The sequence below is a fragment of the Megalops cyprinoides genome, chromosome 13, assembly GCF_013368585.1.
Source record: "Megalops cyprinoides isolate fMegCyp1 chromosome 13, fMegCyp1.pri, whole genome shotgun sequence".
Taxonomy (NCBI): domain Eukaryota; kingdom Metazoa; phylum Chordata; class Actinopteri; order Elopiformes; family Megalopidae; genus Megalops; species Megalops cyprinoides.
The window spans coordinates 1,661,566-1,675,704 of record NC_050595.1 but is presented as its reverse complement, the minus strand read 5'-3'; the positions used below and the strand labels follow the sequence as shown (position 1 = coordinate 1,675,704).

Here is a 14,139-nt window from a genome sequence, read left to right as displayed (position 1 = left end):
GTGAACACTCCTCACACTACAGGAGCAAAACACTGGCTGTTTTTCACATGATAGCTGTGTGTAAGGCTGTTTTCTCACAACGCAGAAGTGATGCCGTGAGGACATGGGGGGACAGGGTGCAGCCCTGGGGGGGGGCGGGGACAGGGTGCAGCCCTGGGTAAACATTAACAGGGCAGGGAGGTGCAGGAGAAGGTTGGGAGACCAGGTCATTCACTCAGCTGCACCTGCTGGCACGGAGCAGCCATGGCGGCCAGGAGGTGTGACAGCGTGCTGGTGACCGGGGCGAACCGCGGGATCGGGCTGGAGCTGGTGAGGCAGCTGGCAGAGGCGTCCTGCCCGCCCACCCTGATCTTCGCTGGGTGCCGAGACCCCGCCGGACCCCGGGCAAAGGTACTGCAGCACCACGCAGTTCCACACAGAGCAAGATAAAGGCACTTCAACAGCACAGAGAGCGCAGAGTGGAGCAGACAGAGGATTACAGCAGGGCATTTAATTATATAGCACTATATAGTCTTATAGAAACATCCCTGCCTCAGAAAGAGGCACCTGGGTAGGGTGTAGTTAAGTGTACCATACTTAAATGTAATATACCATAATATACCACAATATCATACGAATGTGTTTGATTTGGTGATTTGGATATTTTTCGATGGCTGTTAATTGTTGTTATTCAAAAACGTTTTATGATTATCACTGACAGGTGTGACGGTTCACTGTGGAAACTCTGAGCTCTGTTCTCCTCTGGGTGCGTCGTGGACAACAGGGCGTTTTCATATCTGTGTCTATGGCTCCTCTGCTTTCACACGGACTCGAATGAGGGGATGCAAATTATCCTCCTTGTTTTTCTTCTCCCGTCCTGCAGGACTTGAGAGACATCGCAGAGAAGCACTCAAACCTGGTGACCATCATCCGCCTGGGTAAGACTACCTGCGCCACATCTTTGATCCGAATAATGTTCCCTTATCAGAACACAGAGGCCCCATATCAGCTGCTGTGCTACGGTACACTTTAAAGGAGTACTCGATCCATGCAATATTGTTTCTACCCTTGTTTTTTTTTTTTACCATTAAAATTAACTTGCTTCCTTTCTCTGTGGATAGTCATTCACAGACATTTAGTGAAAAGTCAAATCTAATTTGATGGAAGAAATTTGTGCTGAAAGGGAATATTCTGCAGAGTGGCTTCTGACCGCACTGTGTTTTCAGTGATTTTACCGGCAGAAAGGCGTGTGCAGACTGCCACAGAGCCTGCTGTATCATCTGTTTACCAAGATGACTCAGGGCTCAGATGGCAGCGCGACAGAGAGGCAACAGTGTATTTCAGGAGTGAAAAAAAAAACAATGTTACATACTATCCGACCTACATCAAGCCAACGAATCTGAAGGGTAGACAAGTAAGGGGAAGTGTCTGTGATCCTGGTGTTTTGGGAGGTGGCTGGGAGAGCCCGCTGAGGCCGGGCGGTTCTTGTGTGCGTTGGCAGACACCTCAGACCCAGAGAGCATTAGACAGGCTGCCGGGGAGGTGGGGAGCAGGCTGGCGGGCAGGGGCCTGGATCTGCTGATAAACAACGCCGGGGTGAACACTCCAGGCCAGCTGAGGGACACCGGCATGAAGGACATGGTGGATGTGTTCGTCACCAACACGGTGGGACCCCTGCTTGTCACCAAGGTGAGCTCCTCAACGTGGAGGTGGGCGGGTGGAGCACAAACCATCATCATCCTCCATCAAAGCACTGCAGCCAACAGCAGGAAAAAGTGATATGCAGATTAATGATGTGAATGTTAGCACAGCAAGGAGCCGGTCACAGCATCACGCTGCTGATACACCTATATCCCGCTATCTTTTAGGATTTTTTTGGTAATTGCTAATACTGTCCTCACCTCTCTCTCTGCTCTGCTCTCTGAATTAGTGAAAATGTTTTTTATTGTTAAAAATCCTGTGCCAACCGCTGTGGTTCTGCCTGTGTGTCTGAGAGTCCACACCTGTACACCTGTACACTGCATATTTCACACACCACACAACAAACAGAGGTGCTGGAATTTAAAAAGGTGAAAAAAGGTCCTTCTAAGAGAGCACACAAGCATAAGACTGGGAGTTTGCTCCTTCCTGTACTTTTCCTGCAAGGGACCAATCAGAAGTCAGGGCTTCGGAGAGGGGCGGGGGTTGCAGGAGTCATTTTGAATGCAGTCTGTCATCCTGAATCTCCCTGGCGGAGAATGGGAAGAGCTGTGTGCTAATGACTTCAGCTGTGCTGGTAATCTGTCTCACAGTAGAGCTTTCAGCACTCAGCAGGTAAACACGACCGGGGTATGTCAGGGCTCGGCTAACGCATCACTTCCTGCAGGACTTCCTGCCGTACCTGCAGAGGGCTGCCTCCCAGCCTGGCTCAGGGGTGGGAATGGCCTGCACCACCCCCCTCGTAATCAACGTCTCCACCCTGCTGTCATCCATGGAGAAATGCCCTGAGACCTTCAGCATAGCGCCCATGTACCCCTACCGCGCCAGCAAGGTAACCCCAAGCTCACCTGGGCGTCTGAGCCAATCCTCAGCACCTGCAGTGTGTGGGTCCAGTTCAAAACCTGCAGCTTCCCACAAACAGACGGGAGAATATAAAGATCTGGCAATGACAGATCTTACATTGTGAATAAAGCTTAGAGTAATGATATTGTCTGTGTTAATAGATATCAAATGTCTGAAGCTTTAGAAGGAAACAAGGTAGAACTGAATATCCTGAAAAGGTGCAGTATTTCAGTGTACTTCATAGTGTAAACAGCTGATTGGATCTTACTCCAGAACAGGTTATCTCAGCTCACTTCCCGACTCAACACAACCTGTTCGATCCCGACCAGTCTGGGCTCAGTGTGGGCCATTTGACTGAAACTGCTCTGCTGTTTGTGAGCGAGGCTTTCAGTCTTGCCAGCGCTACCTCCTTGTCCTCTGTCTCAGTCCTCCTTGATCTATCGGCTGCTCTTGATACAGCTCATACATCAGTCCCTTCTGGCAGCCCTGGCTGAATCAGGCGTTGCAGACACTGTGCACAGCTGGATATCTTCCTACCTTTCCAACTGTTCTGTCTCCGCCTCTCTGCCTCCAACCCTCACCACTGGAGTCCCTCAGGAATCTGCTCTTGGTCTTCTCCTCTCCCCCCTCTACACTAAATATCTGGAACACATCATCTCCTCCCATTGCTTCTCCTACCATGGCTATGCAGGTGTTACCTAACTCTGTCATTTCTACCCACTGACAAGAACATTGTCTCACTGATGGTGAAGATTTGCCTCTATCATGTACCAAATTGGACAATCTTGATCTCAAGCTCAGTCTTTCCAAAACCAAACCTCTCTACATCCCAGCAAAGTCAACCCCACTTGGTGACCTTTCCTTCTCTCTCGCCAATAAAACTGTGTCATCAGGTCAGAGTACTATGGACTTTGGGTTGGTGCTGGATACTAACCTGACCTTACAAAATAGCAGCAGTAACACAGAGCTGCACCTCATTTCAAGGATGGGACTAGTGTTTTGGTATCTGCTCAGCTAGATAATGTATTGAAAATGTAAATGTAAATGAAAATATATGTTTCTCCTCTAAGTTGTATTTCATGGATCATTCCACATTGTGCTTTTCTCTGGATGAATGAGGTTGTTCTGTGTCGTCCCCCCCCCCCCCCCCCCCCCACCCCCACAGGCTGCTCTTAACATGCTGACCTGCTGCTTGGCAGAGGAGTTTAAGAAGGACAGGATAGTGGTCACAGCCATCCACCCTGGCTGGGTCAAGACCGACATGGGTGGCCCAGAGGTGAGAGCAGCACTGAGACCACACACACACACACACACACACACGTGTGTGCATACATGTGTACAGGCATGTGGTGTAGGTGCATGTGTGTTAGCAGGTGCCTCAGTGCGTGTATGTGCACTTGTGTGTGTCTCTGTGTATATGTACACTCATGCTGAAAAGATCAGCGCTCAGAAAAACTAAGGCTAACAGACCTGGAAGAGGGTTCTATGTAAAAGGGTCATTTAGGGCTGTGTCTTCAGGAATAAAGCTGAATACATGCCCATACTGGGACAGCTTTTTAGTTCATACCACAGCTAATTACCAATCCCATTGTACCCCCTTCTGAAAGCTACTAATGGACAGAATGGATCTAATCTAATCTTAAGAGTGCTCTCTGCCTCTGCCTCCCTCCTATAGCTCACTCTCACTGCCATTATTCTCAGAATTACCGCTGTATTGAACTTTGTACTTTAACTGCGGGCTGATTCAGGCTGTTTATCTTGCACTGTGAAAGAGCCGTCGCCCCCCCCCACAGCAGTTTCACACAGCATGTGCTTAACAAACTTCCCAATTCTGCCAACAGCATGAATGAGAGTGTGAGTTTGTTCTGCAGTTCTTTGCAGCTGACAGCATGAATGAGAGTGTGAGTTTGTTCTGCAGTTCTTTGCAGCTGACTGCATGAATGAGAGTGTGAGTTTGTTCTGCAGTTCTTTGCAGCTGACTGCATGAATGAGAGTGTGAGTTTGTTCTGCAGTTCTTTGCAGCTGACTGCATGAATGAGAGTGTGAGTTTGTTCTGCAGTTCTTTGCAGCTGACTGTGGTTTTGGGTTGCGCGTATTCATCATCAGGCTGATAGCACTCAGTGATCCTGCCGTACGGTATGAAGGCGTGTACACACTATCACACGCTATCACAGCTCCACACGTGTGAACGAGGTTAGCCGTGTCCCATTTGCACTGTCTAACAAGCAATTTTACTACACGCACTTTGTTCTCTTTTCTGGTAAGTTGTTCTAGATAAGAGTGTGTAAATGACACAGTGCAAAATGCAAATGTATTTCCTGCACTGTCCTATTTTCTGTTTGAGCTGTGGAAAGATTATTCTCATTTCAAGGGCAATAAATAAACCCAGTGGATATAACTAATCACACTGGATGATAGGACTGGGCCAAGGACGTCTACCTGATGTGCTTTTAAAACCCCCTGTCCACTGTTTCAATTATCATAGATCAAACAGCGTCGTTTATGTCGGTGGTTGTTATTCTCGTACACTGACCAGGCTCGCATGCTTTTGGCACGACCCTGCCAGCAGGGGGAGCCGGAGTGCTAACCCCGCGTCTCCGGCGTGTCTGTGCCGGCTGTGTGTTTGTGCAGGCCCCGGTGGCGGTGGTGGACAGCGCGAAAGGCATGCTGCGAGTCATCTCTACCCTCACCGACAAACACAGCGGGATGCTGCTGGACTGGGAGGGGAACAGCATCCCCTGGTGAGGGTCCGGCATGCCAGCCATCCTGCAACTGGAGGGGCTGGGGGCATTCCTTAATAAAATAAAATAAAACAAACACGTCTGCATGATTAATTTCTCCTTGCTAATAGTACTCTCTGTGTCATGTCTCATTAAAATGTTATTTAATTGCACGTTTTGTCTTGTTTGCAAAACTGAAGCCTATTAACATTATGAGACATAAAAAGTTCACTCGGCTACATCTACGTTAACTGTATACTATAATATTCTTCAACAAAGTTCTTCACGGGAAAGTATATTTAAATGCACACATATTTAAATGGCCTTAATATCTAATAAAGAATCCATCCGTTCAGCAAATTAACCCCGTTAATAAAATTGGTTCTGCAGCAACCATCGACAGGATTCAAGTCACCACGATCTCGTTTACGACGAGGTTTCCCGAGTTGAGCCTAAAATCAGGGACCGCTTAAACCGCGGCCGCTGGCTCGGGATTTGACGCTGTGACGCTGTGTTTGGCCCATGCGGCGCACCGTACGGATGAAGGTCTGTTATTATCATGTGATTCCGCGTTGTATGAACAGCTGCCGGAGAGCAACTGTTGAGTTGATGGGTTCGGTCTTAACGTGTGGCTCGGTGAAACAACGTGTTCCCCTTCCGCTGTATTCACAGGCTATCAGGTAATGTGAGCTAACTACACTGCACTCCGAAAAGGGACGTCTGCACTCCGTGTATGTTCTGTCTCTGTTTGACAGCTAGCTAGGCTGTGACAAGCTAATCATCGCTTCACTGGGTAGTAAGTTAGCGCCCTCCTATATTTAGCTCGCTTGCGAGGTGTTTCACTACCCTGCCTGCATTCTGAGCTCTCTTACACCAGCCTGTATAAGTTCGAGATTTTGCTAGCAAGAAAGCTGGGGTCTATACATCTGTGGCTACCGAGTTTTTTGATTGGTTATTGGTACACACGAGTCAGTGATCACCCCTTCCCCCTCTACATTGGTGTGCTGGGCGAGTGTGTTGTACATAAAGCGTGCAAGTGCGCAGTGCTTAACCACAACAGCCAAAATCACTGAGCCGACGTGAGAAGCGCTCACCCTGTCGAGCGATGCTTCCGGTGGGCGTCGACTCTGTACAAAGATAAAGACTAGAAACCGAGGCTTTGAAGCTTGTGTCCTCGTTGTCCTCTTCCTGCTTCAAGAAAACTTTCAATTTTGGCGCAGCGTTTCGACTGTTTCTCTCGAACGCGTGCGTTGTTGTCAGTGTTTGAGGTTGTTGGAAATCTTGAGTTGCGATTTTGTGATAATAGTATATTGATTGAGATGGAGCCATCAACGTGTAGACAACTCTGATTTGATTTCTCCAGATTGTAGGCTACGATTTCCATGAAATATATCATAAGCCTAATTATTATGTTGTTATTTCGTGTTGTCACGGATCATTTTGCAACATGTTTTCCACTCTGTCCACTTTAAAGAACCTTCAGTGTCAGAATGGCTTACACTACCCAGATAAACACTTACTGATCATGACATGAGAGAGAGAGAGGGAGTGAGGGAGTGCATCCATGCAGTGTTGTATTTCTCCATTCCCCTCACTCTTTCTTTTCCAGAATGGTTTTAAATTTCTGCCCCCACTGCGGCTCCAGGCTGCAGGCTGGGTTTAAGTTCTGCCCAGCCTGTGGGGAGCAGCTGCCAGTCCTGGGGGAGTCAGAGCAGCTCGTCTCCTCAGCTACCTCACCTGAGGCTTCACAGGCTCCTGTCACCAGCGTCACTGCACAGCTGCAGAGCCCCCCCTGTCCCGAGCAAGCTGGAGAAGGTAGACAAACTGCAGGTCATGCTGTATACACACGCACACACGCACACATGCACACACGCACGCACGCACACACACAAACACACACGCGCGCACACGCACGCCCACATGCCACACGCAGACCTCAACTGGTGACCCTAAAGGTGTGATTTGTGCTCTTGCATCTGATAGTCCCTCTTGTGAGAGGTGAGCAGCTCTGTGCCCCTGTCCCGTTGCAGGTCCTGTTTCGGCACGCTCTCCTCTGCGCCGGATGCGGAAGTCTGCCGTCAAGGTCCAAACTGATGACGTGGTAACCCCCCCAAAAAAGAAGAGGTCCAACCCCCCCTCCGTCACCACCCCTTCAAAATCCCCAGCTGCAGGTGAGAGAGAGGAAAACCTGCTGTCACTGTCGTGGCTGGAGAACCCAGTCCTGCCCCCAGAAACGGTGTGAAGTTATGAGGGTGTTGAAGCATGTAGAGAGTTTCATTTGTTCTTTATAACATATGAGATCTTGAGTAATTTTTTTGGTAACATTTTGTGACCCCTATTGAAATGTGAGTCAGTATTTTCCATGTGACTTTTCTGAAAATAGCACACAGTGTGTTCTCTGTCCCAGCCCAGTACAGCTGAAAATCAGCTTTCACTGGTTCACTGCCACGCTGTCCCTGAGAGAGCAGGCAGGGTGAGCGGCACTTCCCTTCCGCAGTGTTCCGGAAGGCAGGCGGGCTTCCCGCCGCTGCTGCAGGGCCGCCGTGGCTGTGCGGAGCAGCAGGGAAACGGAGCTGAGGGAAGTGTGGCATTCTGGGTAAATCCGACCGCTGAGCTGCCCGTCGTCCTGCAGCCGGGGGGTGTTGGGCAGGAAGCTGCTCTGCTGCTCAGAGCTGCAGTGTGCAGGAGGGTTTCCCTGTGTGCCGCGGAGGCTGGGGAGAGCGTGTGCCGCGGAGGCCGGGGAGAGTGTGTGCCGCGGAGGCCGGGGAGAGCGTGTGCCGCGGAGGCCGGGGAGAGCATGTGCCGCGGAGGCCGGGGAGGGCGTGTTGGGGAGAGCGTGTGCCGCGGAGGCCGGGGAGGGCGTGTGCCGCGGAGGCCGGGGAGAGTGTGTTGGGGAGAGCGTGTGCCGTGGAGGCCGGGGAGAGCGTGTTGGGGAGGGCGTGTGCCGCGGAGGCCTGAACAAAAGTGGGTGCAGCCCAGTTGGCTTTCTTCTGGTGGGGTAAGGTTTTGGGTCAGGGTTAGGGTTAGCGTTAGGGTTGGGATGTGTGGTGGGGTTAGGGTTAGGGTTAGCGTTAGGGTTAGGGTCAGGGTTAGGGTTAGCGTTAGGGTTGGGATGTGTGGTGGGGTTAGGGTTAGGGTTAGCGTTAGGGTTAGGGTCAGGGTTAGGGTTAGCGTTAGGGTTGGGATGTGTGGTGGGGTAGGGTGGGTTTCTGTTGGCCCGGGTCACCTCGTCCTGCCACTTTGGCACCCTGGTCAGGTGCCTGGGAGTTGCTGGGATGATGCCTTTCCTCCGGATGGCATTTGTTTCTCTGCAGGGCACAGTGGGGCATCGGCACCCCAGCAGCAGCGGAGGGGGTGTGTGGAGAGGGGTTTCAGTAAGACAGGGCAGTTTCAGCATGAACTGAGGTCCTGTTTGAAATGGAAATACGCTGTATAAGAGTTGTGCCTGCTGTTATCACGCTTGCTTTTGATTTCTGCTAAATAAATAAATGTAAAATGTAAATTTCTGATGATTGTTACTCTCCATTGAATAGTATGGAATTTGTTCGATTTTTTCCAAACTTCAAAGTATAAGACTGAGTTGTTTTAAAAAGTTTATTGTAGCAGATCTGCTTCAGTTAGAAGTTCCTTAAAGGTTCAGCGTGAAGCGTCATACAATAAAGAACGGGGAATGTAAGTGTAATTTAGGTTAGCGGAAGTTACATTTAATATTTTCAATGTTATGTTAGGCCATAGATAATTATAATGCTGACAATGGCTGTTTATTATATGACATGTTGAAAACATTAAACGGTCTACAGTCCCATCACATAGGTGTCCTGTGTGAGCAGGAGGGAGGGGAATAATGACCTTTCTGACACGCCCAACTTCATGTGCAGGTCAGAGCCCTCAAGCCTTGCAGTCACCGCGGAAACGGCAGGCCTCCCTGATTGTGAAACAGGAAGAGGAGGTCGATGCACCGGTACTGTCCGCACCATCACCCAGATCACCTGCGCAAGGTGAGGGGAACCCTCACTCACTGCAGATTGCCCCCTACAGGCAGCGTGGGGGGGTGCAGGGCTGTGTGGGAGGGCAGAGTAACTGCACTCTCCTCATGTGCGTCTCTGTCTCTCTGCCACGCAGCCAAAGGAAAGGCTAAGAGGGCGCGGCCGTCCTGTGCCCCAGAACCCCTGCAGGCGGGGGACCAGCTGACCGACACGGCCGGCAGGAAGTGGCAGCCGGTGAAGCTGCTGAGTCAGAGCGAGGCCGAGCTCGTCTACGGGGGTGAGAGCGGAAAGCACCCCGATCCAGCCGCCTGCCGCCTCCCCAAAATATCACAGGGGGCTATGAGACCAGAGTTCGGGATCATAAGGTGTTGAAGCAGGAAGCGAGTCACATGGTGGCCATTTCCTGCATCCCTGAGTTCTGCCGCTATGCCTGATGCTTCATGCGGACTCTGCTTTAGACTGTTAGCTGCACTGAGCAGCCCAGCGCTGACCCCTCCTCTCAGTGCGGCTTACAGCTCGATACACAGGAAGTGACACGGCTGTTCTTTCTTCTGTCCATGGTGTCTCTCAGCTGACATAACAACAAAGTTATTTCGGGGCACATTTTGTGTTTCAGGCTATCATTAAGCAGAGATTTCTAATATTTTCTTCCTTTATTGTTTCTCTAGTGAAGCAGCTCACACCAGGAGCCAGTTCTGTGGACTACAAACACATACTGAAACTGGTAAGTAAAGGACCAAGAGGCCCTGCTGTCTGTCAGAGTCTCCAGGTCATGCAGGGATCATCTTTCTGCTTTCCCGTGTGTCAGAGGGGATTCATATCCCCAGCCAATCAGATTGCAGCAGTGAGCTAAACCCCCTGCCTGATAAAGACCTCTCTGCTCTTTATCACTGCAGTTGTATTGCTGCTGGGTTGAGTTTACGCACCATGAACAGAGCCGTGAACACAACCTCTCACTTACTTTACCTCACTGACTTTCACGAATGTGGAGTTCTTGACATTCTGTTGCAATCAAGGTCTTAAAACAGCACTGGTCTCTGTCAGATTGGCATCACCCAATCACAGAAGGGCAGTATTCTTTCTTCAGAAAGGTGGCTTCCTTCGCATGGTCACTGAGTACACTGACTGTATCTGAGGGTAACTAAACCCTTTGGGCTGGTATTATGACCAGTGATTGTATTCTGCAGGGCCACAGTGCAGCTGTGTGTTTATGTGCAGGTTTGTAGTGCTGACTGTGTCTTTTCTCCTCTGAAGTCACTGCATTTCCTCTAACAGGCTGCCAAGGATGGCAGAATCTTTAATGAGCAAAATTTCCTGCAGAGGGCAGCAAAGTCCACTTCAGGTGAGTCACCTGCCACTGTAGACTTCCTTGGCATTCGTTTCATTATACCAATGCACTGCAGTTTCTGTGGGGGACTGGTTAAGCCAGCTGCTGTTGACCTGAGGCAGATTCTCAGCTCTAGGTGTCTAAGTGAGAAGTCATGATGTAATGTCCAGCGTTCGAATGTGGCAGTGGAAGAAGGGAAGGATTAAGGCCTGTTCTTGTGCATTTCACCCTCAGTGGAGAAGTGGATGAAGATGAACAAGAGGGACTTTCTGGGCATACCTGTGTGTGTTGGATTTGGGCTGCATGCAGACATATACAGGTGGGTATCTGTGTGTAGTTGTGTCTGAGAGAGATAATTCAGCCTCACTGATGTATGTGTGTGTGTGTGTGTGTGTGTGTGTTTGACTCCAGGTTCCTGATCTTCCCCTACATGGGAGTAACTCTTCAGTCCCTTATGAAGGAAGGGGAGGTGCTGTCTGAGAAGGCCGTGCTGCAACTGGCTTGCCGAATAGTGAGTACTTTTCTTTCCATATCACTGTCTTCTAAGCTTTGGCTGATCTGCCAAATAACGTCCCCCTTCCCATACTGCCATTCTGAGCTCCTCCTGAGGGTTCCTTTATGATGAAACGATGGTGCTCGTTGCTCGGAATACAGACCGAGCTGCACCAGACACGATTCAAAGGCTGCTCGTTTTGTTTGTGAAACCCAGTGCGCTGAGGCCATGACAAACGCTGGAACGGTCAGGAAGCGTGTGGTGCAGAGAGCAGTGGGGTGCGGACCCCTCCGCTTCCTCTGTAAAAGCAGGCTGCATTCACGCACTGAGCCGGTGTGAGGGGCCCAAAGACGAGACGCAGAGCACTGCTGGCCTTTACCTTACAGTGCATTACATAACACGACTGCAGAACAGATGCTCTTTTCCAGAGCACTTTACGTAAGTTACATTTTTAAAATTTATTTATCCATCTATACAGCTGGATATCAACTGAGGCAGTTCTGGGTTAAGTACCTTGCCCACGTGCATAGCAGCAGTGCCCAAGTGCGGAATTGAACCAGCAACCTTTCAGTTATGAGACCTGCTCCTTACCACTATACCATACTGCTGCCCTTTCCTTAAACTGTGAAATAAAACGCTGTAGAAACAAAGCTGGTTTAATGTGGTTAACTCCCTGTTTCCGTAAAGACAGGAAGAATCAGGGGAAAGCTTCCTGTGAGTGTGTCCATGGGTGTACTGTCTGTTATTGATTTGGTGGGAATGTGGTTGTGATGTGTGCATCTCCATGGTGATGCTCTAGTGTTGATGGTTAATCTCCGTTTCCTGCCTGCTCTTCTAGCTGGATGTGCTGGAGTACATCCATGAGAATGAGTATGTCCATGCTGACATCCACTCCGAGAACATTTACATCAACCCTGCCAACACCACACAGGTGAGTCTGTCCTACACCATCTGACCCCCAACTACACCTGGAAAGCAGGCTGGTGTCATTGAGAAACCAGGTGATGTTCCAGTTCTTTACCTGTCCCCAGGTGTACCTGGCAGGATACTGCCATGCTTTCCGCTACTGTCCCAACGGGAGGCATGTGGAGTACCGTGAGAAGAGCCGCACGCCACACGAGGGCGCCCTTGAGTTCATCAGCGTAGATTCCCATAAGGGGGCCGGTGAGCTGCTGTTTGTGTCTGGTAAAATTCAGCATTAGTCTTCTCTAGGGTTAGTGTCATATAACTGAGGTAAATGCTCGTTGGAATCTAGTCTTACGTAATTCTGAATGTAGTTCTAAAGTCAACCCTCTTGACCTCTGACCTGACCACGGCTGTCCATAACCCTGCCTCCCCCAGGCCCGTCCCGGCGCAGTGACCTGCAGACGCTAGGCTACTGCATGCTGCACTGGCTGGCAGGAGCCCTGCCCTGGACTCCGCTCGCACACTGTCCCTCCAAGGTCACGGCCGAGAAGGAGAGGTGAGAGGGCACCCGTGGGTCAGGGAGCAAAGGTCAGGGGGCGGGGAAGAACCCCGCATATCCCAGCAGCAGGGTCAGGGGATTTTTTCCATTTACAGATCCTTTAAAGTTGAAGATATTGCGTCTGTGTGTTCACTGATCATCGTTGGACGGAGAGCAGCTCAGCATGTTATTTCCTGATGAAATGCTGGTCGTTTCCTGATGTCCTTTACTGCTGTCTGAACACAGGTACCTGACAGATGTCCAAGGCCTCCTGAGTCAGTGCTTTGGAAGGAGGAAAGTGTCAGGTATGTTTTAGCGTTTGTATCTTTAGCGTACTCTAAACACTGAGTGATGGGATCACACCTGCACCTCTGTAGCAGCATCACCTGCTGCAGATACTGACTGAATTCCCCACATTTCCTCTCCTGAAGGAGTAACAGAGATCAAACTGAGACTTTTCATCTTCAGCATTAAAGTCTCACTGCACCTGCCTGAGTCAGAAAATCTCCAGAAAAGTGAGCCTGCTGACAGTGGTGCCACCTGTACCACCTGTGTGTACCTGAGTCAGGTGTGTACCTGTGCTGGGTTACGGTGCCTGAGGGGAGGGGTTCGCTGGTGTTTTGCAGGTGCAGTGCGGGATTACCTTCTGCAGGTGATGTCCCTGCAGTACACAGAGGAGCCAGACTACCAGCAGCTGCGGGACGGGCTGCACAAGGCCCTGCAGCAGCAGGGGGCATCGCTGGCCCAGCCCATCGACCTGCAGGTAAGGACACCTGTCCGGGTGCGGCCTTCGAGCTGTTCATGGCCCACTCTTACACCAGAAACAAGAAGAATCAAACAAGAATCTAAACAGGCACAGGCATGCTTAGGTGACGTACTGTTTCTTGTTGCTATGTATCTCAGACTGTCAGGCTCTGCATCAGTGTAGTGGTAAGGAGCAGGGCTCTTAACCGAAAGGTTGCCTTTTCAGTTCCCCGATGGGACACTGCTGTTGTACCCTTGCTGAAGGTACTTAACCCAGAATTGCCTGAGTAATTATTCAGCTATATAAATGGACACAATTGTAACCTATGTATGTAGCTCTGGATAAGAGCACCTGCTAAATGACAACGATGTAATGTAATATGTGTTTCTACAGGTATAGCCACTGAGAGGAGGGGAATCTTCCTGAGAGAGAGGTTCCTCTGTGTCTGTGGGGTTGAAACCAGGCACTGAAAATGTGACATTCATTTTGACACTGCTGGGATTGTTTTGTTTGACATGTTCTTGTTTTTATTTTTCAACTGGAGGTGCTATTGCTAGGAATATCTTTATTGCTTCTTTCACTTGGGGTCACAGCACACAAGCAAATCCTTACATTTCAACAAAAATGGCCGTTTTGTTGGTTTTACACAAGAGCACACTTGTTATAATATTTTTAGCACAGAAATCAGTTCTCAGTAGCGATGTTTTAGCTGTGTAAGCTGCACGTCTGTAAATGAGCTAAAGCAGTGGACCCTCTTCTCTTTTAAGGAATAACATTTCACTGGAATTTTAGGTTTTTCACTTTACACTTTTTAATATCTGCATTGTTTTAGCTGTTTTTATGCTATGGACACATCTGCATAAAGTTCATTCAGGTCAAGGAAAATGTTTTTTGAATTAAAATA

The 14,139-nt window shown here is 49.7% G+C and overlaps 2 protein-coding genes across 3 annotated transcripts; both read left to right on the top strand.

The window, feature by feature from the left end:
- Nucleotides 1-207: 207 nt before the first annotated feature.
- zgc:158868 (uncharacterized protein LOC791147 homolog) lies at nt 208-5,339 on the top strand. The gene is made up of 6 exons (XM_036544422.1): nt 208-390; nt 863-917; nt 1,481-1,668; nt 2,345-2,509; nt 3,686-3,796; nt 5,152-5,339. The coding sequence occupies exons 1-6, from the start codon at nt 244-246 to the stop codon at nt 5,263-5,265; spliced, it is 780 nt and encodes a 259-aa protein (XP_036400315.1). The 5' UTR covers nt 208-243; the 3' UTR covers nt 5,266-5,339.
- A 484-nt stretch (nt 5,340-5,823) lies between these two features.
- vrk3 (VRK serine/threonine kinase 3) lies at nt 5,824-14,139 on the top strand. Of its 2 annotated transcripts, none has more exons than XM_036544025.1 (15): nt 5,824-5,920; nt 6,850-7,055; nt 7,271-7,411; nt 9,119-9,238; nt 9,363-9,503; nt 9,895-9,950; nt 10,502-10,568; nt 10,788-10,872; nt 10,965-11,064; nt 11,885-11,977; nt 12,078-12,210; nt 12,388-12,508; nt 12,737-12,795; nt 13,117-13,253; nt 13,629-14,139. In XM_036544025.1, exons 1-15 carry the CDS (start codon nt 5,850-5,852, stop codon nt 13,632-13,634), a joined length of 1,536 nt encoding a protein of 511 aa, XP_036399918.1. In that variant the 5' UTR covers nt 5,824-5,849; the 3' UTR covers nt 13,635-14,139. The 2 variants fall into 2 exon arrangements, with proteins under 2 accessions (XP_036399918.1, XP_036399919.1); XM_036544026.1 differs by lacking the exon at nt 5,824-5,920 and adding an exon at nt 6,438-6,508.